Source organism: Canis aureus, chromosome 23, assembly GCF_053574225.1.
Source record: "Canis aureus isolate CA01 chromosome 23, VMU_Caureus_v.1.0, whole genome shotgun sequence".
NCBI lineage: Eukaryota > Metazoa > Chordata > Mammalia > Carnivora > Canidae > Canis > Canis aureus.
In genome coordinates this window covers 25,052,979-25,080,223 of record NC_135633.1, presented here as the reverse complement: position 1 = coordinate 25,080,223, position 27,245 = coordinate 25,052,979, and the positions used below count along the sequence as shown (strand labels likewise).

At 42.0% G+C, this 27,245-nt stretch overlaps 1 protein-coding gene across 4 annotated transcripts in view; it reads left to right on the top strand.

The window, feature by feature from the left end:
* Positions 1-27,245, top strand: part of STIM1 (stromal interaction molecule 1) — a 198,961-nt gene that overhangs the window by 112,877 nt on the left and 58,839 nt on the right. For all 4 annotated transcript variants that reach the window (XM_077866783.1, XM_077866784.1, XM_077866785.1 and 1 more), the window contains exon 3: positions 25,871-25,985. In XM_077866783.1, the coding sequence (XP_077722909.1) occupies positions 25,871-25,985 (115 nt within the window). The remainder of the gene's footprint in view (positions 1-25,870; positions 25,986-27,245) is intronic.

Here is a 27,245-nt window from a genome sequence, read left to right as displayed (position 1 = left end):
AGTACTGTTAAAAGTTTCCAGCACAGGGGTATCTGGGTGGCTCAGTTGGTTAGGCATCCAACTCTTGATTTTTGGCTTAAGTCATGATCTCAGGCTCCTGGGATTGAGCCCCGTATTGGGCTCCATGCTCAGTGGGGAGTCTGCTTGAGATTCTCTTCCTCTCCCCCTGTTCCTCTCTCAACTTCCATGCTCACTCTCTCTCTAAAATAAAAATAAATACATCTTAAAAAAAAAGGTTCTGGCACAAAGAACTCCCAAAACTCAACAACAGAAACCAAACAACTTGGGATGTTTGGGTGGCTCAGTGGTTGAGCATCTCCCTTCGGCTCAGGGCGTGATCCTGAGATCCTGGGATTCGGTCCCATATTGGGCTCCCTGCAGGGAGCCTGCTTCTCCTTCTGCCTGTGTCTCTGTGTCTCATGAATAAATAAATAAAATCTCTCTCTTTTTTTTTTTTTTTTTTTTAAAGAAAGCAACTGGGGGTCCCTGGGTGGCTCAGTGGTTTAGTGCCTGCCTTCGGCCCAGGGCATGATCCTGGAGTCCTGGGATCGAGTCCCTCATTGGGCTCCCTGCGTGGAGCCTGCTTCTCCTTCTGCCTGTGTCTCTGCCTCTCATGAATAAATAAATAAAATCTTAAAAAAAAAAAAAAAAAAAGAAAGAAACCAAACAACTCAATAAAGAATGAGAAAATATTTGAACAGACACTTCATCAAAGAAGTTATATGGATGACAAAGAAACATGAGAAGATGCCCAATATCACTAGCTGTTAGGAAAGTACACATTAAAACCACAGTGAGATACCACCACACATCTATCAGAATGGCTACAATTAAAAAATGACAGGTGAGAAGGAAGAGCCACTAGAACTCTTACTTATAGGGCTTCTTAGAAAGTTAAACATGATTTACTATATGTCTCAGTAACTACCTTTATGTATTTATCCCTATAGATAAATGAAAATTTATGTTCACACTAGTACACAATGTTTATAGTAGCTTTATTCATAGTTGCCTAAAACTGGACACAAATCAAATGTTCTTCAGTGTGTGAGTGGATAAACAAACTATGGAAAATGGCTCAGCAATAAAAAGGAATGAACTGTTGATGAACACAACATAGATGAATCTCAGAGGCCTTATACTGAGTGAAAGAAACCAGACGCTATATGATTCCATCTACGTGACACTCTGAGAAAGGCAGAAGTGGAGGGATGGAAGCTAGGATAGTGGTTACTAGGGGTTAGGAGTGTGGAGAGGGTTTGATTACCAAGGGACAGAATGGAGGAGTTTTGGAGGGGGTAATAGAATTTTCCTGCATCTGGGTTGTGGGACAGTTAACAAGAGTCTAATTATGTGTCAAAACTCATGGGACTTTATCTCTCCAAAAGTTAATTTGATCATATGTTAATTAAGAAAAAGTTGGCATCATACTGGACACACAATTCAAACTCAGTGAATGCTATTTATTTTTCCCTTTGTGTTTATTCTATTTTCCCAGGAAAGCTCCCTGCATCTGACGATTGCATTTTAATGTTTGCTTCACTCATGTGTTTCTCTCACCAGATTAGGAGATTGTTCAGAGCAGGGACTGACCTTATTTGATTTGTTTGCCTTTGTTTCCCCAATGCCCAGCAGAGTCCTATACAGAACAGGTGCTTAATTTAATCAGCGTGGAATGACTGACTAATATCACTATAGCAGCATGGCATCTGCCTGAGAAGGGAGGCTTGAGCAAGGGTGTGATCACACATTTTGGATGGTGGGGATGGGTAGGTAGCAGTATGAGCCCAGGAAGCTGCAAAATCAACTTCTGCTTTTGTTAGTGTCTGTGGCTGTATGGTGTAGAAGCATAGCACAGGGTTGAGAAGTGTTGCTCTGGAGTCACACAGACCTAGGTCTAAACCTGGCTCAGCCCTTAGCAGCCATGGAAACTTGGAGAAGTTCTTGAGTTTCATTCAGCCTTGGTTTCTTCATTAGTAGAAGAATAGTAGGCATCTCATGGAATTGTTGCAAAGCTTAAATAGTGCAAATAGAGTACTTAGGACAAGGTGTGGCGTATGGAAGAGGCTCAGTAATGGTTAGTTTTTGCTGTTATTATTGTTATTGTTTTCATCAGAAAGAGCATACATTTTGATGCAGAAAGGCCTGTGTTTAAAACTTAGCTTTGCCCCTTATTGTGACAAATAGGCGAGTGACTTCACTTCTCCGAGCCTCAATTTATTCAGCTGTTTGAGGAGGGTAATTCTTTGGAGGGTTGTAAAGTAAAAGCTGAATGTATGCAAATGCTTGGCACATGATAGGTGCTAAATCCACGTTTTTTCCTCCTTCAGCGTGATGGTACAGATAGTGAGGGCTGGCCTATATAGCAAGAATTCCAAATCAGCTCTCTCATCATCCCACGGCACCAAAACATGTGGCTCTGGGAGCCACCTCCAGCAGCTTGGCTGACTTGACCAGGGGCCAGGGGCGCTGCAGGAGGCAGTTCTATATTCGCCTGAGTAGCCCATGTGAAGGGGGTGGGGCATGACGGAGCAGGTGCTGAAACTTCTCTGGCCGCTTACTCCCCACCCCCCCGCCCCGCCTCCTGCCCATGTCTGTGTGCTTAAAAAAGGGTCTAGGTGAGAAGTTCTCATTTCCCCTCACCCATCTGAAGGCTAGAGGATTTTTGAGCAACAGAGCCATATTATAATATTGTCATCGGTTCTGCTTTGACTTTAACAGGGTAGGAGAGACTGACTTGCTTTCTACATTTTGTGTGTCCCACGGAGGGTCATACTGGGTCCTGGGAGGCTGTGTGAACTGGGAAAGGATGGAATCAGGGCTGGGGGATCTCAGCCTTGAGAGGAGCAGCTCCACTTGCAAAATGCAGAGGCCAGCAGGCACTGGACTTGATAGGAGGTGGTCTGTAGGGAAGGAGAGGGAAGGCTCATGTGCTCCCTGCACATAGCCAGTGCTGTGGCCAGCCTGGCCTAGTTTGGATGAGGGTGAGTAACTGAATTATGCCCAGAAGTTATTAGCATGGTTACTAGTCAGTGCTTTCCCTCCTCAGGTTTTGGGCCTTATTTCCTTATGTCCAGACGGCTGTAGATACCTCAAAGGGTACCCTGGCCTTTAGTTTTCCCTCCACCAGCCCATGTTGTACATGCTGCCAAGGATCTTCCCACTTTACATGTTAGTTTCGTGTATCCTACATGATTTTCTCTTCCTAGTCCATCTGACTTCCTGTACTGAGCACGCCATCCCTCCACATCTGGCCTTAGTCTTTCTTAAAGACTCTCTGGACCACACCTTCTGTCACTCTGGTCTGGCCCTGGCCCTCATCGTCTCACATTCATCCCATGCTTGTTGCAGTGCCCTTTCTTTGCTCAGCTAGCTCTCCCTAGCCAGAATTAGCTTTTATATCCCTCCTTTTAGCCCTTGGCCCAGTCCATGTCAGTCTTAGGTTATCTTCTAGAATGTTCGAGACTCACTTTTCATAACTCTCTCTGACTTTCTCACCCCCCCACTGACCTCTCTCTCTCATCCCAGGACTAACTCCCATAGCACACAGTCCAAATCAACTCAATCTAGCAGGTAATTTAGAATGTCTTGCTTTGTGCTCTAATGATTTTGATTGTATTATCTTGCCTATAAGTCTGTCTTTTTGCACTGTTACTGGAATTACTAAAGCACAACTCTGATCATTACTTCTTCCTTGTAAAGGGAGTGCAGTGAAAAAGGAGCATCCCTACTGTGTGCCCAGCCCTGTTCTAGCTGATTGCATGTAGAGTTTCATTTAATGTTCAGCCACTCTATGAGCTTGGTGTTATTAACTGTGTTTTAGTGATGATGAAACTAAGAGTGGCTTGCCTTTACTTACTAAACTAATATAAACTCTAACCTGCCCTTCAGTGCTCCCACAATCTGCCTTTTGCTTTCCTGAGTAGTTCACATTACACTGCATTCCCTTACTTTATGCTGCAACCATCTCAAACATGTTTTTTATATCCCATCACTGTGCCTTCACTTTGGATAAATTTTAATCTCAGCATTTCTCTGCCTCCCATTTGCCTGTAAAATTCCACTTGTCCACAAAGGCCTAGATCAAGGTATCTCAGCCTCAGCATTAGTGACATTTTGGTTTAGATGATCCTTTGTTGTGGGGAGCTGTCTTATACATTGTGGGAGGTTTAGCAGCATCTCTAACCTCTGTATACTGGATATGGGCAGCAAACCTGCACCATCACCCCTGTCCCCCAAAGTTGTGACAACCAGAATGTTTACTGCCAATTGTCAGTTGCCCTGCGAAATAGAAGTTCCCCTGGTTAGGGTGCCTAGGTGGCTCAGCCAGTTAAGCATCTGCCTTTGGCTCAGGTTATGATCTCAGAGTCCTGGGATCAAGTCCCACATTACATCAGGCTCCCTGCTCAGTAGGGAGTTCACATCTCCTTCTTCCCCTGCTCCCTTTCCTCCCTCATGCTCCTTTGCCATCATGCTTGTGCACAAATTCACTCTTGCTCTCTCTCTCAAATTAAAAAAAAAAAAAAAAAAGAATTGCACCTGGTTGAGAACTACTGGCCTAGATTAAATGTTTTCTCCTAGAAATCTTGTTGTTTCCCTACCGTAGAAAGTAATTTTTCCTCTTTCATGCTCTATACTTGGCACTAATCTCTCCTTTGGCATATTGCTCTGCTCTGTATTCTAATTAGTTGTCTGTCCTATTGGACTGTGAGTGCCTCCAGGGCCAGGAATCAGGTCTTATTCATCACTGTTTCTCCCACAGTGCCTAGTGCAGGACCTTATACATAAAGGTGATGAGCTAAGTTTTTTTGAAATTTGATGTGAAGACAGTGATCTTATCACTAAGTGCCCCTTAAATTGTTTCCTTAAGGCAAAGCAAGAGCACAAGGTTGCCTGGTCAGTGGTTTGGGGACAAGGTGCTTTGGATTTGTGAGTTCCCGGCCAGGATAGTGGCCGAGTCAGTGGTGGGCCATGTCTAGGAGTGCTAGGGTCTAGGATCCAGATATGACATTACTTCGTTAGTGTATGATGTGTATGTCTAACCTCTGTGACACTTTCTCCACCTTCTACCCTACGCTGTGAATCACATACAGAATCTGGATGGAGGTAAAATCGCTGTAGTTTAAATAATATGAAAGATTTAGAGAAAAACATGTACAAGGAGGGCAGAGATGAAGAAAAGAAAAAAATGCTGAAAGGCTGTGTGGCTGAGCAAAAGTATGCACAGGCTTTGGAGCAAGAAAGATGAGGGTTTTAGGTGTACTTTCACCAGTTATTAGTTGCATGACCTTGGAAAGTTTCTTAAATCTCTGCAAGTTTTCATTTCCTCATAGTGAAATGGGAGCAGTATTCTCTGCCCTGAAGGATTCTGGCAAAGATGAAATGAGATCATGTGTAGAAAGTGCCATCCTATGGTTTTGTTCACGGTGGTACTACTATGTCCTCCTCGCCACCCCCCTACCCTTTACTGCTGCTCCCTGCAAGGCCTATGCTGGGTGCTTTATATACACTCTCACAAGGAATCTTTTTTTTTTTTTTTTGGCTTTTATTTATTTTATTATTATTATTTTTATTGGAGATCAATTTGCCAACATATAGCATAACACCCAGTGCTCATCCCACCAACTGCCCCCCTCAGTGCCCATCACCCAGTCACCCCAACCCCCCACCCACCTCCCCTACCACTACCCCTTCATTTCCCAGAGTTAGGTGTCTCTCATGTTTTGTCACCCTCACTGATATTTTCACTCATTTTCTCTCCTTTCCCTTTATTCCCTTTCACTAATTTTTATATTCCCCAAATGAATGAGACCATATAATGTTTGTCCTTTTCCAATTGACTTATTTCACTCAGCATAATACCCTCCAGGTCCATCCGCGTCAAAGCAAAAGGTGGGTATTTGTCATTTCTAATGGCTGAATAATATTCCATTTCTCACATGGAATCTTTACAAGAAACCTGTGGGTGGGGATCCCTGGGTGGCTTAGTGGTTTAGAGCCCTTTGGCCTGGGGCGTGATCCTGGAGTCCCAGGATGGAGTCCTACATTGGGCTCCCTGCATGGATGGAGTCTGCTTCTCCCTCTGCCTGTGTCTCTGCCTCCCTCTGCCTGTGTCTGCGTCTCTCTCTCGTGTGTCTCTCATGAATAAATAAATAAAAATCTTAAAAAAAAAAAAAGAAACCTGTGGAATAGGTATTAATTTTCCCATATAACCAATAAGGAAACTGAGACTGAATTAGCTCACAGTTATCCATTTTTGGGGTTATTGCAACTCAGATCTGCATTAGGCTGGTAAAAATGTTCTAAACTTGTGATGAGTGCACACCTCTGAACATGCTAAAAACTTGAGATGTACACTAAATTGGTATATAAATTATATCTCAGTAAAGTTGTTAAAAAAATTAAAGTGTCACACTATAATGTTGGTTGGTGGTAATGATCACTTCCTACTTGCCTTGCTGTAGTCCAACCCATAGGACCCCATAGCGTTCTGTAGAAAACACTTTGAAAATTGTGTTGTATTCTACTCTAACTTTGATGGATATGCAGAGGTGCTTCGGAGTCTGAAGTACCATGGTACCTGGAAGCAGAGATCCCTGGTTAGCTGAGAGCTAGGTTGCCTGTTTCTGGGTAGGTAGAGATGATTTTTGAGGATATCAGACTGAAGAGCCCTGGGACATTCTCTTTGGAAGAATCTTTCCTTATTTTCCCTCCCCTCCCTCCCTCCCACCCTCCCTCTTCCTTCCTTCCTTCCTTCCTTCCTTCCTTCCATCCATCCATCCATCTTTTTCATAGCTGTCACTTATAGGAAAGCTAAGATGGCAAGAAAGTTATGGTACAACCCAGGTGGTAATTCCCTCTCACCCACATACCAGGAACCTGAAACAAATTCTTGGCACTTACCATATGGAGCTCCAGGAGAGGAGATGTCAGAGGCAGCTGGCTAAGTAGCTCTGGTTTTATTTTTCCTGGATTCACCTCGTGCTCAGGGCCTCCCTCTGATTCCCACTGCTGTTACCATCTGGCCCATGGGAAGCAGAGCTTTCCCCTTGGTTTCTGGGCCCAATCCTGAACATAGATTTATTTGCTTCCTCTTTGAACAGCTTTGACAGCCTGGAGTTTTTGCCCCACCCACCTTTTCCCCCAGTTTACTCTATGCAAAGTAGTGCAGAAAAGAAATAATTGCAAACAGTTTTTCAGATAACCTCAGCATAGGTTTCTATGTGCACATTTCTGTTACTGTAGAAATTCTTCTTTGACCTGAAGGATTGTTATAGTTTGGAGGCATCTCTCTGGTTTTTTGCCTTCCAGCTTCCTTCCAGTCTCCTGGTGCAATCACTATCTTATCTCCTGCCTTGTAGAACATTCTGACCCCCTCCTAATCTAGGCAAAGCACAGACTGAAGTCTGCTCAGGCCTTTTGGATAGAAAAGAGATGAGTGATACTGCGAGTGACATCATTTTTCAGGTGAAACCCAGTCCTTAGGCTAAAGGAATGACCTGTCTCCATTTTTTTCTTGTAAGTACTTAATTACAGAGTGGCTGTACCAACTCCCACTGAGTTCAGATTCTGTGGCCTTGCTCCTGCATTCGGCCCAAACTCTTGTGAGTTTCTTAGAATAAAGTATTTGGACATTGCCTTTTTAAAAATCTAAGCATAAGCTTTGGAGGCTTACCTGAATTCAAATCCAAACTTTGCAACATAGAGCTGTACGGGCAAGTAATTTGGAGCCTCCCTTTCCTCATCTCCCAAGTAGAGATGAAAAGAAGATACTCAAGTAATTTGGAGCCTCCCTTTCCTCATCTCCCAAATAGAGATGAAAAGAAGATACTCGTTGCCGTTGATAAGCCCTCAGGCTAGCGAGAGAGGCAGACCTATAAACTGGCAGTGACAGTAGCACATTTTCAGGGCTATAATGGTGGCATACACGGGGGACAGTGGGAATTGCAAGAGGAATAAGGGTGAGGTAATCTCACATGCGCTGGTGTAGCAGAAGACGGGTTGTCAGCCAGCACCCGGGACAGGGGACCAGTTGCCAGCCAAGCTGAGCTACACATCAGAGGGAGTAGGCCTACTTTGCAATCTGTCCCAGTGCCTTGGCCAGATACAGGATGAAGCAGCAGCTCCCCCAGATGGTACTGCTCCTGTTTCCAGGAAAATCCAGACGGTGGTTTGCTTTGACAGACAGAGAAATTCTTTCTTACTACGCAGACTGTTGTTTTCCTGCAAACCACCCCCCAACCCCCCGTTGGTGAGTCTGCTTTGTCTATTCTGGACTGCAATCCTGTTGATGACAGGGATTAGGTAGATTGGTAAGACTTCTGTGTGTGTGTGTGTGAGTGTGTGTGTGTGTGTGTGTGTGTCTATATACATGTAGTTTTATGTACTTTTGTGTTTGTTTCCTCGCATGCATGTACACATCATTTTATGCCTTTTTATATTTGTATGTGTCTTTCTGTATTTAGACATGTCCTTGTGCATGATAAGAAGGGGAGAAACACAGAGACGAGGAAATAGGAGTTGAGAGAAACCCTGTAAGCTAGGTCAAGGATCAAAGAAAAGGTTAGGAGCAAATGGTTAGACGACAGTACAGTATGCAGGGCCTCGAGGTGAAAACAGAGGTAGCAGTATAATTGGGAATACAAAGGTGCTGTTAAACTAGGCTGGATCTGGACCCTACAAGGTAGTAGGCAGAAAGCAGGGGTGGGTCATCTAGCAACCAGAGATGGTCCAGCCAGCGGAAATGGTCAGGCCAGCGGAGGGAGAAAAGCCCGCTACAAGTCTTAAGCTTCTGAATCTTCCTGTCTTAGGAGGAATTGGTGGCTCCCAAGGCCTTGCCTGTCTTTAGACCTCACTGTTGTTTGTGTCTATTTATGCAAGCCTCTCTGTGCATGTCTGTGCATGTGTATCCCATTCAGTATACTCTATGGCATTAGAAACAATTGGTTTTCAATGGAATGGCTGATTCACTGGAGGATTTGTGACCCTCCCCTTATTTGTTTTCAGGTATTCCCCCACTCCCCTTCTCTCTTTCTCTCTTCCTTCTCCAAGTATATTTGGTGTCTACTCTGTACTGGATGCTGGCTATGCAAAAACTAATAATGAAGACAAATTTTCTTCCTTCAAGGAGCTCACATGTTAGTGAGGCAGAGGAACATACATATCCTAACAGGTGTTGTGATGAGAGACTAGCACTGCATACGCTGGATTCCCCCCCGGCATTTTAAGAGAAGGGAATTTAACTCATCCTAGGATCCCAGGAAACAGAAGAGATGATGCATTTGAAGAGATGAATTGGGGGAGATGAAGAGTTAACCTGGGGACAGAGAGGAGATGGATATAGCTATTGTGAGTAAGTGTGATGTGTGAAGTCAGTGGTTCTTTTAACTTGAGCATAGAATGTAAGAGTGGGACAGGGAAAGAGAGATTGGATATGAGATGAGGTGGGAATGGCAGACATTAGCCAGACTCTTGCCATACTGAGGAACTTGGATTTTATCCCAAAGATGATGACCGGAAGGATTGTAAACAGAGATGGCTCTCATTCGGATTGACAGGGTGTCAGGAGTGGGCTCTGCAGAGTGGGTGAAACTGAAACTTTTTTTTTTTTTTTAATGATGAGTAGAGTTTACTGATGATAAGAAGGAGCATCCCAGGAAAGAGGAACTTCATGAGTAAAGGCAGGAAGCAAAGAAAAAAAAGCAAGTTTGGGAGACATCAAGTAGGGAAGTATTTAGGGAATAGTTTCTTTATAAGACAGGGACATCTTTGGTGGCTGGTTTGTGGCTCCAATAAGATAATGGATGGTAAGAATCCTTTGTAACCCATAATGCTGCATGAAAATGTCATTGATAATGTTGTTATTTAGCTTCTTTTTTCCCCTCCGTGTCCAGCAATGCCAGTCCCTCCCAGGTGTGAGTCAGGTAGACGTGTGCTCAGCAGCATGGCGCTGACTCGCTGGTCTTTCATCTAGCCACCTGGCATCTTGAGGAGTAGGAGCTAAGATTAGAAGTCTCGGGGACTCAGGGTACTGGTTCACTCAGGACACACCATTCTCCACAGTATGAGCCCTCCTGCCAAGGGATCTGGGCTCAAAAGAATCGAACATTTTTGAAGTCCCTTTTATATGTAGCTGCTGTGAGGGACTGCGCCTTACGTGATCTCATTTGTTCCACATCATCACTGTGAGGTTGTCTGCATTTTGCAGGCTTACCGTGACCTTGTAAGTGACAGAGATGGGATTTGAGACTGTTTCTGTGAGATTTGTCCTATGTCTCATTTCACAAGGCTCCTGATGCCTCTGGGTGGTGAGCAAGCTCCCCAATTAGTTAAGAGTGGAAAACTCTGGGGTCTGAGGTAGTGTGGGTTTGGAAGGATTAGAGAGAGGGTTTCTGGGCTCTGCCCTTGGGATTGAGCCATAGCCTCTTCCTCCACATAGAACAGTGGTTCTTACTTTCAAGGGCTGACTCTATATCTCTCTTACTTTGGTATTTTCAGTATGTCTCATTAATCTCTGTGTTCTTGGATCCCAGCACAGGGCATGTCACATAGTCTTGGTCATTTAAATGGCTAAGTTGGGCAAATGAATAAATGCCTCTTAATAAAGGTTTCTAGAACCCTGAATGTTTTCACCACTCCCTCTGCCTTCTCTTGTGGTACTATGACACACTAATAGATTTTGTTCTTAAGGACAAGATTTTTTAGTATTGCTCTTTGACACATAAGCCTAACTTCTCCCTCTTACCGTGATTAGGAGCCAAAAGGTTGTTAAAAGGGAACTTGAGTTTGTCTTACTGTTTGTTATACTATTTTTTTAAAGCTGTTTGCCCCGTGTGAGGCTTGAAATCACTACCCCAGTATCAAGCTGCATGCTCTACCAGTTGGGCCAGCCAGATGCCCCTGTCTTACTCTTTTATATTCTCTGTTCCCAAGCCTTTTCCCCTCTCCCTTCACTGCCTAAAGGTGAGTGGCATTTAAAAGGAACACATGGTGAGCTTTCAACTCTTCTGCCAAGTGTTCTATTTTGGAAATGGAGTCCAGGAGGTTTTCCTGCTATTAAGTGCTTGGCTGGATTTGCATGTCCCACAGTCTTGGAAAGCCATGTGTCAGGATGGTAGTAGGGGAAAAAACTCAGAGGTGAATCAAAGTTGACTCTTGTTTATGGGGGTTGTGAGGAAGAGAGAATTCCTTAATACTTGAAGCCATAACAGAGGGAGGAATAGGCATATATAGTCAAGGGGTTAACAAACTATGACTGTCTTCCTGTGTTTTGTACAGTCTATAAACTAAGACTAGCTTTTGTATTTTTAAATAGTTGGGGGGAAATGCAAAGAAGAGTTTTGTGGAATGTGAAATTTCCATCAATTCAAATGTCAGCACCCATAAATACAAAGTTTTATGGTATAAAGAGCCACTCTTACTCATTTACATATTGTCTGTGGCTGTTTTCACACAAGAAGAACACAATTGAGTAGTTGTAACAGAGATTGTATGGTCTACCAACCCTAAAATATTCAGTCTTGTCCTTTACAGAAAAAAATGTGCCTGGCCCCTGGTCTAACCCATCAATTTTTTATAACAGCTTTATTGAGATAAAATGCACATGCCATATAATTTACCCATTTAAAGTATACAGTTCAATATTTATGAATATATTCACAGATATGTGTAGCCATTACCATAGTTAATTTTAGAAACTTTTTGCCACCTCAAAGAGAAACCCCATATACATTGGCTATTGTCTCCCTATCTTCCTATTCCTCTCAGCCCTGAGCAATGGCTAATCTACTTTCTGTATTTATAGATTTGCCTATACTGGACATTTCCTGCAAATGGAATCATATAATATGTGGTCCTTTGTGACTGGCTTATTTTACCTAGTGTAGGATTTTCAAGGTTCATCCACATAGTAGCATGTGCCAGAACTTCACTGTTTTATGGCTGAAGAATATTCTATTGTATGGACACACTGCATTTTGCTTTTTCCTTCATCAGTTGATGGACATTTAGTATGTTTTTACCTTTTGGTTATTATGAATAATGCTGTATATAGACACACACAAGTTTTTGTGGACATATGTTTTTATTTCTCTTGGGTATATATCTAGGAGTGTGATTACTGGGTCACATGGTAACTTTGTGTTTACCCGTTAGAGGAACTACCCGACCGTTTTCCAAAGTGGCTGGACCATTTTGCGTTCATGCCAGCAGTGCATGAGCATTCCAATTTCTCTAAATCCTCCCAAACACTTGTTATTATCAGACTTTTTTTTTATTCCAGCCATCCTTGTAGATGTGAAATAATATTTCATTATGGTTTTGATTTACATGATTAATGATGTCAAACATCTTTTCACATGGTTATCGAACCATTTGTATATCATCTTTGGAGAAATGCTGTATTCATATCCTTTGCCCTTTTTTAAATTGGGCTGTTTTTCTTTTTACTATTGAATGTTAAAGTTCTTTATATCACCTACATACAAGTCCCTTATCAGATATGTCATCTGCAAAAATTTTCTCCCATTCTGTAGGTTCACCTTTCACTTTCTTGAGAGTGACCTCTGAAGCATAGAAATTTTTAATTTTGATGAAGTCTAGTTTATTTATTTATATTTGTTGCTACTCAGGCTTTTGATGTCCTAAAAATCCATTGTCAAACCCAACATCATGGAGATTTACCCTTGTATTTTCTTCTAAGAATTTTATTTTTATTTTTTAAAGATTTTATTTATTCATGAGAGACACACAGCAGCAGAGACACAGGAGAGGGAGAAGCAGGCTCCCTGCAAGGAGCCTGATGTGGAACTCAATCCGAGGAGACCGGGATCATGACCCGGGCCAAAGGCAGATGCTCAGCCACTGAGCCACCCAGGCACCTCTTTTCTAAGAATTTTATTATTTATTTATAAAAAATTTATTTATGAGAGACACACAGAGAGAGAGAGGCAGAGACACAGGCAGAGGGAGAAGTAGGCTCCATGCAGGGAGCCCGACGGGGGACTCGATCCCGGGTCTCCAGGATCATGCCCTAGGCTGAAGGCGGCGCTAAACCGCTGAGCCCCCAGGGCTGCCCTCTAAGAATTTTAAAGGCATCTGAAGCTTAACATGCCCTACACTGGATTCTAAATATCACCTCATCTGTAACTTGCTCTACTCACAGGCATCCTCATCTTGGTTGAAGACAACTCTGTTGTTTCAGTTGCATAGGCCCCAAATACTCTGAATCATCCATATTTCCTCTCACACCCCATATCCACTGATGAATCTAGTGAGTTCTACCTTCAAAACACGTCCCAAATCTAGTAATTTCTTACCACCACTCCCCTACAGGCACTGAGGTGTAGTAGCCCTCCTAAGAGATCACTGTGTCTACAGTCTTTTTGTGTAGTAGCTAGAGAGCTTTACAGGAAAAAAAAAAATGTAAACAATCATTTCACTTCTCTGCTCAAAATCCTATAATAGCTTCATTTTTTTGTTTAGGGTGAAAGCCAGAGTCACCACAAGAGTCAGGAAGGCCCTATGTGATCTGCTCTACCTTATCATTGTGATCTCCCTGTAGATTATAGATCTATATCTGTCTCCCTGGGTCTGTCACTCCAGTCACACTGCTGTTCTGCAAACACATCTTGTTGTTTCTCTCTTTGGGCTTTGGTTCTAGCTCTTAACCTCTGCCTGGGATAGTCTTTAACCAGATATCTACTTGGATAATTCCTTCGTGTTCCCAAATATTTTTTCTCCTCTCAAGTTTCTCCTTATTGATGAGCCTTCTTTTCCCAGACCACTAGTTAATAATGGAATTCTGTTAACTCTACCCCATTTCTGGCACAGATCTTCATTACATATCACTTCTTTTTGATTTGTTTGTTTTATTTTTAAGGACCTAATTTAATCATTGATTATTATTTATTGTCTAGAATGTTAGGTCTATAAGGACAAGGGATCTGTTTTATTCACTGCTAAATCCCTGCTACCTAGAATAGTGCCTGGCTCAGTGTTGGCATTCAGTAAATATTGTTGAGTGAATACGTGAATCTATTTAAAAAGCAGCAGATTTATTTTTTTCATGTGGATTCTAATGACTCACTGGGGTCATTTATTAGTCTTGAGAACTCTGTTTAATATTTTTTGTAAGATGTGTCAGCTAGCAATGAATTTTTTGTGTTTATTTACCTGGAAATGTCTTTATTTTGCCTTCACCTTTGAAAGATAGTTTTGCTTGGTTGACAGATCTGTTTTTTAGTGCTTTGAACTTGTCATCCCCCTGCCTTTGTCAGCTGTTGTTTTTGATGAGAAATTAGCTGTTAATTTTATTGAGCTTACTTTGTATGTGACAAATCACTTTTCTCTTGCGCTGCTTTCAAGGTTTTCTTCTTGTTTTTGGCTTTCAGTATTTTCTGTGATGTGCCTCTGGATCCTTTCGCATTTATTTTATTCTCTTTGGAATCTGCTGAGCTTTCTGAATAATGTTTTTCAAAAAGTTGGGATTTTCCCAGCCATTTTTTCTTCAAATATTTTTTTCTGCTCCTTTCTCTTTATTGATTTCCCCATTATTCATATGTGTTTAATGGTGTGCCACATTTCTCTGAGATGATTCGTTTTTCTTCATTTTTTTTTCTCTCTCTAGTTTTTGGATTGTGCAATCTCTCAGTCTTCAGGTTTGCCAATTCTGTCTTCTGCTGGTTCATTTCTCCTGTTTAAGCCTCTGTCCTAGAATTTTCATCTTAGTTATTGTACTTTTCAACTTCACAGCATCCATTTGGTTCTTTTTTGGTGATTTATATTTATTGATATTCTTTATTTGATGTAACATTGTCATCACACATTCCTTTAGTATCTGAACATATTTATAATGGCTACTTTTAAGTCTTTTTCTGTTAAATCTGAAATTTGATTGCTCTCAGTTTCCTTTGCTTGTGTTTTTTTTTTTTTGTTTGTTTGTTTTGTTTTTTCTGGGGCATGGGTCACATTTGCCCCTTAATCTGTAGATCTCATATATTTTTGTTGGGAGCTGGATGTTTCTGATAGTATATTGTAGCAACTGTGGGTACTGGTCCAACTCCCTTTGGGACTTGTTATTTGCTTGTTGATTTTTTTTTGGTAACTGACAAGATCTTATTAGGGGTCTATTCCCACTCACCCCCTACAGTATGAAGCCTCTCATGTTGCTCCTCATATGGTGAAGCTTTGGATATGGCCACAGTTACCCTGTGGATGACAGTGGTTTGGGTAGGGCCCTCATTGACTCTTTCCCTCGCCACATTCAGCTGTTAAGCTTTGGTAGTTGTTTTCAATAGTGCCCTGGGGCATAAATTTGCTCCACCGATAGGTCAAGTCACTTTGGGGCTCCTCTGAAAGGGATAGTTCCTGAGATAAGTGTTTGAGATGTGTTCTTATTCCAGGAGGGCTTTTCCCAGCTCTTTCCCCAATTCTCACTAGTAAGCTCTCCAGCCTACAGCTAGCCTCTATCCCTAACAAATCCACTAATCTCCTCCTAAATGCCTTTTACCACAACCTTCACTGTTTGAGAATGCCCTTGACTTTGAACTCCTTCACATTCTGTAGCAAATAAAATAATTTCCTTTAAGAAGAGGTTTGAAACTGTGTGTGAAGTCTGCTTTCCACTCCAGCAAACTCTCTGAGCCATGGATCTGGAGCTGGAGGTGAGATAATGATGTGCTTCTCTTTGGGTGATACCCTACTTTAGGAGCTGAGCTCTCAGTGAAGGTGTGGTAGTAGCTTCAGGCTATTTTGACTTACCTCTCCCAGAGTATAATTGCCGTTTTATAAGCCAAGGAAATGGCAATCAGGGCCCCAGGATCCTCTGTGGCTTTGTGTCCAAGGTGAAGTCCCTGCTTCATAAGTGGTGGCTGAGTGGAAGAAGGGAGGCCCACTTCTTGACTGGACTCACCTAGAACTTAGCCTAGGTAGAACAGGTAACTGGAGGCAGGATGAGAAATGCTGATATCCTGCTCCTTTCAGGCAGATAGCCCTGTAGCTGGAAGCTTAGAATCAGAGAACCCTGAGTTCTTGGAGGCACCAGTCTGGGGTGGAGTTCCTGTCTTACTGACTTGGAAGTGGGGAGGGAGAGAGGCAGCAGGTGTTAATTCAGGTTCTTACTGAGTTTTAGTAGATAATCTTTTTAAAGATTTTATTTATTTGGGAGACAGATAGCGAGAGAAAGCACAAGCACTGGGCTAAGGGAGGAAGAAGCTCCCCACTGAGCAGGGAGCTCTGGTCCCAGGACCCCAGGATCATGATCTGAGACAAGAGTAGACGCTTAACCAGCTGAGCCACCCAGGCACCCCTTTAGTAGATATTCTTGAGCAAATGTTTCTTCATTGGCTGCATGCTCCAGGGCCATTTCCAGAAACTTTAAATGGTTGCCGTAAAAAAATTATTTTCACCAGTTTCACTGGATAGTGGGTTCATGGAGCTTCTTATACTGTCAAGCCAGAAGTCCCCTCTAATTCATCAATTTTCAGAAGCATCCTTACTGACATGCATTCTTTCTAGTGCTGCATATTCATTCTCTGAAAATGTTGCAGTATTGACCCCAATTAAGAAGATGATTCCCTTCTCTCTGGGGAAATATTTTTAAATTAGTGACCTATTTCTAGCCTCTTTTCATAAGACAAAGATTCCCCAGCCAGCAGTTCTTGGCTAGCTTGTATACTTTGGTCCCGAAAGTTTGCAAGACAAGAGATGTCAGAGTTTCCCAGTCTTTGCCGGGAAGGCTGGAACTTGAGATGCTGCCTTTAGGATTTGATCTTTGTCGTGTGCCCCGTGTCATAGTCTGAGGACATCAAGGTTGATCCCATGATGAGGACTGGATCTCAGAGGGATTCTCTGTACCTGCACATGTGCTGGGGGCTGGATGCTAGGTGGTAGGTATATAGGAGAAAAAGGAAAGGCATAGTTGCTGCCTTGGAGGAAGTTCTTCTTGTGGTGGAAATAGCTATGTCAACCGATGAGGACACTATAGTAGGATGATGAGTGCTGTGATAGAGTCACAGAAGAGGAAGACTTGTTAGTTTTACCCATGCACAGAGTTGCTGACATGTAATTTGGGTCTGAAGAGATGACTGGAATAACCAGGAAAAGAAGTAGAGTATTTGGGTGAGAGAATAGCATATGCAAAGATGTTAGACTGGTGAAAAACCTCAGAAAATTTCAAGTAATTCACTATCACTGGAGATGAGAGGAAATGGCGGTTGATGTGGCAAAAAAGTCAGGTAGGGTGTTGTATAAGGTTGTGAAATTTTGGTTTTAGTTGGAGTTAATACTATAAAAGTAAGAATCATTGAGGAGGATGGAACAGACCTTCAAGATCAGAAGATAACCAGTGCCTTGTCTTAAATTATCTCTTGCTAATCTCATGGCATGTGGTCTTCATATAGCAAACACTTAGGAAACATCTTTTACCTCCCCTATGGGTCTCCTTTGTATATGAGAGAGAAGCATCACTGTAACAGTGGTCTCCAGTACTGCACATTCTTATTACCTTTACATTCCTCTTACAACATATTAAATATATTTATATTTAGGAGAGCTTCATTCACACACAGGAGAGCTTATTTTGTGTTAGGTGCTATTCTAAGTACTTTATGTGAATTAACTCATTTGTAATACCCTCAACATGAGGGTCTTATGAAGTTTTTTACTGGTATCATCTCCATTTTACAAATGGTGTGCATGATACACTGAAATAAGTGATAGAACCAGGGTTCAAACCCAGGCATCCTGGCTCTAAAATCAAGCTCTAAACCATTATGCTACACTGAATCCAAGCCAATGTAACCCTTTGGCTCCTAGCTGAATATCTTTATTTTAAATAGGCTGAAAAAAAAAATAAATAGGCTGACATTTTTGGGGCCTTTTTCTCCCTTTTGTGTAGGGGGGATAAAATGCATTGACTAGTTATGGTAAGCTAAGCAACCATAGGTGTTGTAGGGTGAGTGATGTTCATTCAGTTATTTAATAACCACATTCCCTGCTGTGCCAGACCCTGTGCTTGGAGGAGGGCTTTGGAGCTAAATTAATTATTCATTTAGGTGTTCCAGAGAATTTATAAGACACAGGTTAGAGATAAATGACAAGTGAAATATAGTTTCTATATTTGAGTTGCTTAGGGATAGTAAAAGGGAGTGATTGAATAGTAATTATATTGTAATGGGATATGCACTGTCATAGATGTATACTCTGAGAACTAAGAGAACAAATGGAATAGGGCAATTAACTTGCTTGAGAGAGGTCTGGAAAACTTCACAGAGGCAGTAACTTTTTCTCTAGCAGATAAAGAGAAGGAGAAAGCATTTTAAATGGAGCACCTTGTATAAATGCTTAGAGGTATGATGAGTATGGTTTGTTCAAGGAGCCTGAAGTGGCTTGATGTATCTAGAGCAAATGTTGGCAAACATTTTCTATAAAGGGCCATATAGTCAGTATTTTAAGCTTTGTTAGCCATGGTCTTTGTCACAGCTCAACTCTGCCTTTGTAACATGAAAACAGCTATAGACAGTACATAAATGAATGAATGTGGCTATGTTTCAATAAAGCTTTATTTATAAAAAGAAACAGCAAGCTGGGTTTGGCTGTAATTTTTTGACCCCTGGTCTGGAGTGTGAGTGTCTGGTAAGGAGAGAGAATAGCTGCCTGGAAAGTTAGTTTATGACCAAATTGTAAAAGGCCTTGAATATGAGGCCAAGAAGCTCAGGCATTATTCCGTAGGTAATGAGGAACCATGAGATTTTAAGTAGGTGCAGTTGGTATACTTTCAGATTTGTACTTTACAAAGGTCATTCTGGTGACTAATGTGGTAGGTGGATTGGCAGAAGTGGGATTAAATGTACAGAGGTAAGTGAGAAACGACTGTCATCTCCATGCCCTTGGCAATAGCTTCTGATATCACTGGGGATAGAAACTTTGCCCTTGAGACATCCAAGGCCCAGCACTTTGTACAAATGGCATTTACAGCTATTATAGCTAAGATGTGGGTCCGTGGTAGATGTCAAAGAGGTGAACAAGAGTTGGGAAGCATCTTAGATCTGGGGCATGTGTCTGTGGGTTCTAAGTTGTGTGTGTGTGTGTGTGTGTGTGTGTGTGTGTGTGTGTGTGTAGGGGCCTAAGTGGGAGTGGAGGTGCTGTGGTTTGGTTTGGGAGACATGGAAGATGAGCAGTTAGGAACACAGTTGGAAATAGGGAGGGAGGAGTAATTGATTCTAAGGAAATACCCAGGACATCTGTCTGGATCCCTGCACCCAAAGGTGCGTTGCTCCTCTTCTAGCTTTGTAATCAGCGTGTTCTGTTCATTGCGGAAGCTGGCTGGGCCTATTTTGTTGGGGATTCTAGATAGATGTTTCCCTTCCTATCTATTCTCACCCACATCTCCTCACTACTGCTTCACTTGGGGTGGGCATGGGGTTGCATTCTTTGTGCCACCGCCAGGGAGATCACTTTTCTGAGCTCATAGAGCTAAATATACCTAGTGACAGCTGGTCCCTGCTCTTCAGAGAGCTTTTGAGCTACATGCAGCTCCTGCCGGTGCTACATCCACCATGGTAAGGCAAGACTTTTAGGGAGCCTTCTTAGACCTTCCTTTTTTTTTTTTTTTATTTTTTTTTTTAATTTTTTTTTTTTTTTTTCTTAGACCTTCCTGAGAGAAGAGCTACTTGTTTTTGAGTCTGAAATAGTAAATCTTTGTTGTGGGAGCCAAAAGTTGTCTCTTTGGTTTGGTTTTGTTTTTGCTTTTTGTTACCTTTAAACTATATCTTAAATTAGACCTTAGCTATTAGCTGGATGTGGGACAGTGTTCAGAGTAATATATGGCAGTGCCTACCTCAGGTACATTAGACATTGGAGTTCGAGTTCATTACAGCTTGTTTGCTATGTTTATGACCAGATCACTAGGACCTTTATCAAAGCATATATGGTTTGTCAGTAACAAGAACACTGGTAAGGGTATATACACAGAGCAGAAGAGCCAACTTTGATGAAGAAGCATATTCTCTTACTTTCATATTCTTATCTCATCCTCCTGCCAATAATAATGACAACTAATATGAGTGGTGCTTTACAACTTAACAGAGTGCTTTTGTGTGCATCAGGAATCACAAGCTCTCTGCTCTCAGACTAGAGAGCACATGCCTCTTCAGAAGGGGGCAGCTGATTCTCAGCTCTGGCACATTGTTGCCAGGTCAATTTGCAAACCCAGGAGAGATGCCCTGGGGGTGGGGGTTGAAGCACTCATGATCTCCCTCAGCACCAACTCCCCCACCTCCAAGCTGCTCCGGATTACAACGTTTACATCATGTCCTTTGATAGGGACAATTGATCTTTTTCTTAGCTTTAAGTAAAATGTGAATAAAAACATCTTCACAAAATGCTGCATTTTGAAGTTAATTTGTAATGGACAATCTATATAAAAATAATGAGCTTGCCATGCCAACACCAGCTCATGACAAGTCCCTGAGCCGCCATTCCCCTTCCAATCCAATTGTAGCCCTTAAGACCTAGGAACTCAGTGTCTAGATCTTTAGATTTTTTTTTTTTTTTTTAAACATAGTGTGGGTGTGCCTGGCTGGCTTAGTCTGTGTAGCCTGCAACTCTTGATCTCGGGGTTGTGAGTTCAAGCCCTATGTTGGGTATAGAGATTATTTAAAGTCCTTAAAATTTTTAAAGAAATAAAGATAGCTTGAAAAGCAGGACTTTCTTGGTATGAAATCTGATTTTCAATATGGGTTCAGTTTAGAAAATGATCTGTTGGCCCTTAAAAGATATGTACAAAGGCAGCTTGTGATTTCTGCAAGCATGTCTCATTTACTTCTCTTAGGTGAGAGGGACGCCCGGTCCTTGTTCTGAGGGGGAAACTGGGTCAGAGAGGCCAAATAGCTTGCCCAAAAGTCATACCAGAAGGCAAGGGTCTGTTTCTACAGGTTGTGCACGCCTTCTATTTATAGTATACTGCCTTTTCTACTCAAAAGGTCTGATTGGTGCATCCCTCCTCTTTGTTTTCTAAGGAGCTCCCTTCAACTCCAGGCCCTTCCTTCATGTAGTGCTTCTGTCAGCCCACGTTCCTCATTTGGCACCGTCTTCTTGTTGACCTTCTTTTCTGATTGCACTCCTTCTTTTCTTGGTCTGCAGCACCGGTTGAGTGCGTGAGCCACGTGCAGGTCCTCCTTTACTTTCTTCCTGTGACTACTCTGCTCTCTGTATGCCTCAGTGGTCAGACTTGGCTGTAAGAAGCAGTCTATATCTTATTGGTTCTCGATAAGTACCTGGTACGTATCATCAGATAGTTTCCTTGAGTTAGCTGGGAATGGCAGGAAATTCCCTTTCTTGGAAATTTTGGCATTTCTGCTCCTACACCTGCATATGATGTGTGTTTCTCTAGTCTTAGATTAAGAGAGTCTGGGTTAGAGCCTAGGAGGACTAACATAGGATATACCTGTATCTGGAATCTGAGGGTTACATATTTGAGCTTTTTAAAATATTTGCAAATCCTGACAACTTTTCATTACGCCCACACCACTACGTCATTTTAAGCTAGATTATTGCAGTAGCCACCTGACTGGTTCCCCTGCACCCACCCTTGCCCTCCTATAGTCTACTCTCCATCACGGCATTTGGAACAGTCTCATAAAAAATGTAAATGTTGGGGCACCTGGGTAGCACAACTGGTGAAGTGTTCGACTCTTGGTTTCTGCTCAAGTGGTGATCTTGTGGTTGTGAGATTGAGCCCCGAATTGAGCTCAGCAGGGAGTCTGCCTGAGATTCTCTCTACCTCTCCCTCTGCCCTTCCTGCTCATGCTCTCTCTCTCTCTGTCTGGAATAAATGAATGACTCTTAAAATATATATAAATATTAATATTTATAAATATGATCATGTTGCATCTGTGTTCAAATTCATCCAACAGCTTCCCTCTCAGAGTCCAAATCCAAGTCCTTATAATGGCCTACAAGGGTGTTTATGATCTGGACCCCTGTCACTTCCCTCATTCATCTCCCACTAGTCATTGCCTCTCATTTCTCTTCAGCCCCACTGGCCCCCTTGCTATTCCTTGAACTAAGCATGTTCTTTGGATTTGTCATTCCCTGTGGTTTGGATACTCTTCTTCTAGTTTTCCTGCTTGCCTTTCTCCAACATTCCTTCAGATAGATGCTTGAAAGTTACCTTCTTTTTTTTTTTTTTTAAAGATTCTATTTATTTATTCATGAGAGACACAGAGAGAGGCAGAGACATAGACAGAGGGAGAAGCAGGCTCCATGCAGGGAGCCTGATGCAGGGTTCAATCCCCATACTGGGATCACGCCCTGAGCTGAAGGCAGACACTCAACCGCTGAGCCACCCAGGTGTCCCTGAAAGTTACCTTCTTAATGAGACCTTCCTTGACTCCTCTAAAATGACAAGCCACTAATACCACTGATTGTATCTGTTTTGTTTACTACTTACTGCATTTCTAGTGCCCAGAACTATGCCTGGTACTTAGAAATCTCACATCTGTTGACTAAATGAATGAAGGAATTCTGTCCCCAGACTGGCTGTGTCAGACTGTTTGTGACTGTGTCTTCCCTGAGATGTCCCAGTGTCTGCTGTTTAAGGTCTAGTGATCTCATCACTTACGTCTCCAGTGAGAGCAATCAGACTCAATAAGTTTACAAAATTAAAGTTAACAAAATTGTTCTAAGTTAATTTTGAAAAATAAACAGCTGGGATTGACAAGAAATATTCTGAAATATAAGAGCTATGAGAAGAAGGGGTCCAGGCTTTAGAAATTATTACTGAAGTATAAAATAAAATGAAAAGCATCATAAGATAATCAAGTGATAGTACAAAAAACAGAAATATCATTTAGTGCAAAAGAATGCAGAATCTAAAAATGTACTTGAGAATATGCAAGGACTTAATTTTTTTAAAAAAATTATTTATTTATGATAGTCACACACACAGAGAGAGAGAGAGAGAGAGAGAGAGGCAGAGACACAGGCAGAGAGAGAAGCAGGCTCCATGCACCGGGAGCCCGACGTGGGATTCGATCCTGGGTCTCCAGGATTGCGCCCTGGGCCAAAGGCAGGCGCCAAACCGCTGTGCCACCCAGGGATCCCAAAAGTCAGAGTTGAGACTTTTTTTTTTTTTTTTTTAATTTATGATAGTCACAGAGAGAGAGAGAGAGAGAGAGAGGCAGAGACACAGGCAGAGGGAGAAGCAGGCTCCATGCACCAGGAGCCCAACGTGGGATTCGATCCTGGGTCTCCAGGATCGCGCCCTGGGCCAAAGGCAGGCGCTAAACCACTGCGCCACCCAGGGATCCCGCAAGGACTTAATTTATTACTAAATACATTTTTCAAAATGAATAAAAGATAATATAACGAATGGGTTTGGGATAAGAGGGTTGCAACCTGGAAAAACTGTTAAAATTTACAACTTATAGCATAAAATGAATTGAATGTTGGATGGCCTAAAAGGCTGTCTATTAAAAAAAATAAAAAATACTTTCATCAGTCTAGTTTTTCTAAGAATTGACGTAATCTTTTTGCTCTAGACTCTTTACCACATCATCTGTGTAATCCTTATTAAAAATAAATTCTCTTACCAATTACAAATGAGACGTTGGAGAGCTGGAGAACCTAACCCTCTGCGTCAAAAGGACTTGAATTTAGTTGCGGCCAGAAGGCACGAATGAAGGGCTGTTCAGCTGCTTTCACCTCCTCATCTCATCAGAGGTCTTTACTTACACCATTCCGGCCCCCGTGGGAGTATAGCCAGGTTGTACCAATATCTGGGGTTGGAGAATGTGTCAGAGCTGCCCTTTAGTATGTGGCCATTAGCCACATCTGGCCATTTAATTCTACATCATTTTGTTTTTTAATCTCAGTTTGGGGCTGCCTGGGCAGCTCAGATGGTTAAGTGTCTGTCTTTGGCTCAGGTCATGATCCTATGGTCCTGGGATTGAGCCCCACATTAGGCTCCCTGCTTGGTAGGGAGCCTACTTCTCCCTCTCCATCTCCCGATCCCCCTGCTTGTACTCTGTCTTTCTCTCTTTCTCAAATGAATAAATAATTTTTTTTTAAATCTCAGTTTGTCATACTAGCCGCATTATGAATGCTCAGTAACCACATGTACCTAGTGGGAACTATTTGGACAGGACAGATATTGAACATTTCCATCATTGCAGAAAGTTGTATTGGACAGAGCTACATTATAATTGTAGACATTGTCAAGTTCTTTGTGCTCAGTAGCCTGTACTCTAAGTTGAGAGTGCTCCAGTGTGGACTACCTTCAGACTTCTCTCCTGAGTCATTAAGCCTCAGATGTCTTAATGTCTGCAAAACCCAGGGATGGAAATCACCCCTTGATTACAGGGCTAGGGAATCTGGGTCCATACTGTCAATCATCTATTTCTTTAGTCAATAACATTTACTGATGTTATGCTGGGTCAAGTCCTTTCCTGGAACCCAAAGATAAGGAAAGATGGATAAGAAACATTTCCTGAAAATCTTGCTAAACTGTTTTACAAGGTAGTGATCACAATTGCACTTTTCTTTGATGTTTGAGGCTCTAGGGGAAGCAGTGATTAGTGTTCAATCCTATACATACCAATGAGGTTAAGTATCAGAGGAATGGGTATCTGTGAAGTTAATTACCAGTTAAGTTTCCAAAAGCTCTGATTTCTTCTGCTTTTCTTCTTTCTTGCAAGAATATATTATGAAAAGAAATATCGATAATTAAAGGACAGCATCTGTAGTACCAGAGGAAAATTTAGACTGTAAAGTCATATATCTTGGATTGGAATACAAATCCATCACTTATCAGCTGTAACCTTGAGCAAATGTTTGAGTTATCTAATGCTATATAACAAACTTCCCCAAAACTCAGTGGCTTAAAACAGCAACAACATTTATTTTGTCATTTACCTGCCGTTGGGGCATGGAGGCGGGGACAGCTCATCTATGTCTACTTGGGATCAGATAAAGTAACTCAAAAGCTAGGGGCTGGAATCACCTGCAGTCTCAATCACTCACATGTCTGACTCCTGGACCAGGAAGGCAAACAGTTGGAGATGCTTGGACATCTCTCTGTATTTCTATGTAGTCTTTCCGCATGATCTCTCTAAAATGGTGGCTTTTGGGTAGCCAGGCCTCATCTTTGTTGGCTCAGGGCTCTCAAGGCATGTGTCCCAGAAGGGAGAGAACCAGGTGGACTTTGTATTGCTTTTCCAACCTAGCCTTGGAAGTCATTTGACATCTCTGCTGCCACATTCTGTTTGTTAGATGATGAGTCATTCATCTCAGCCTATATTCAGTGGGAGAGGAATTCACCTTTTGTGGGAGGATTGTCATAGAATTGTGGACATATTTGAAAACCATCGTAGCAAGTAATTTAATCTCTCTAAATTTAATGTGATTTGGGGCAAGTTACATTATTTACAGTATTACTGTTCTTGTTTGTAAAATAAGTGTGATAATTCATTGGTTGTAAAGGATAAGATGAAAAAGTACTGTAGAAGTTCTTAGAATATTGCTTAGTATATAAACAAGTGATCAAAAATTGTTAATGCTCTTTCACTATCCTCCTTTCTTCCTCTAGCTTATTGAATTCCAGTTAATTATCATTTAGTATTTTCCATAATTATAAAAATATGAGGAAGGAATTTCTTTTCCTTTTTTTTTTTTTCAAGTGAAACATATAACAAGGAAGAAGCAGCGTGGTTGCCAACTAGGCCGTGTGCACATGGAAGGACAGATGAGTGATGTGATAGGCTTGTACATGGGGTGGATGGAATGTGCTGTGGAAAGCTGGATGGCCTGCATGGAGATCCTGGTGGGTTGACTCCTAGTATCTCTTGTGACTTGTGTGCATTTTCCCTTGCAGTTCCTGAGGGAAGACCTCAATTACCATGACCCAACAGTGAAACACAGCACCTTCCATGGTGAGGATAAGCTCATCAGTGTGGAGGACCTGTGGAAGGCCTGGAAGTCTTCAGAAGGTAATAGGCAGCTTGGTTGTCAAACCTAGTTGCTGGAAGGTTTAGAGAAGACAAAAGAAGATGGGCACAACTTGGCCTTAAAAGTACACAAGTATAACATGCTTTGTAAAGAGCAAATTATTAAAATAGTTTTACATATAGTCACTGAATAAGACTGAATTTAGTCACCATGCTGGGAAGAGGGGAAGATGCTCCAAATAGAGCTGGAGCTGCTCTTCATTAGAATTCTAATTGAATTCCATCCTGTCCCTACCCGTCTCCTCACCACCTACCCCACTTTCTGCTGCTTCTCCAGAGATAAGGAGCTCACTGGCCTCCTTCCTTCCACAACTCCGTACTTGGATTATTCAAAGATTGGCTGTACATAAGATAGATTCTCCCTTGAATCTTCTCTTTTCCGGTTAAATAGCCAGATTCTTTGAAGGAAACTTGATTTCTCAGCCTCCTCCTCGTCTTGGCTTCCTGCCTGTGAACACTTTTGTTAATGTCTTAGATCACAGACAGCTTCTAGAGTTGGACGCAGGCCCCCAGGTGTGGTTTGACCAGCTTATTGTTGAGCAGGGCCTTCAACTTCTTAATTCTGGACCCTGTGTACATCTGTTAATGCAGCCTGATTAGATATTGGAGCCATCAGCAGTCATGTCATTCTGCAGAGTCATGTTGAACTTAATAAATAAAACTTTATTATTTCTCATGTATAAAACTGTTAAACCATGACTAACAACTTTTTTTTTTTTCCCCCTGGAACATTTGTTTCAGAACTCTGAGTAAAAGGGCATGTCTAATTGTGGGAAGCTTGACAGGGAAGGGAAAAACAGGGCTTTAGCCTCCTCTACATTTCTATCTGTGGCTAGAGTATCTTGATACTAACAAGGTTGGAAACAATCTCTTTGTAGGGTCTCATAGGGTAGGTTTTGATGCTAAGAAGGGTTAAATGTAAGTGACCGCCAGGGCCCCTGCTTTTGTAGATGAGGAGCCTTATTCCTAGATTTGTAAAGTTACTTGTTATCATGCATTTAGTAAATAGGAGAGCCAGGACTTAGACCTGGACCTTCTGCTTGCTTGATCAATACCTTTTCATGCCTTCTTGGTCAAAAGCACTGGTCTGATGGTAGAGAAAACCAGTTCTGGTAGGAAATGAGGCAGTTTTCATTTTTGTTTTAATCATACCTGAGATTATAAAATGTTAGATCTGGAAAGGATCATCTATAATGTAGGTGTAGAACATGAGATTTGAAGCAAGAAGACCTGGATTCTAAT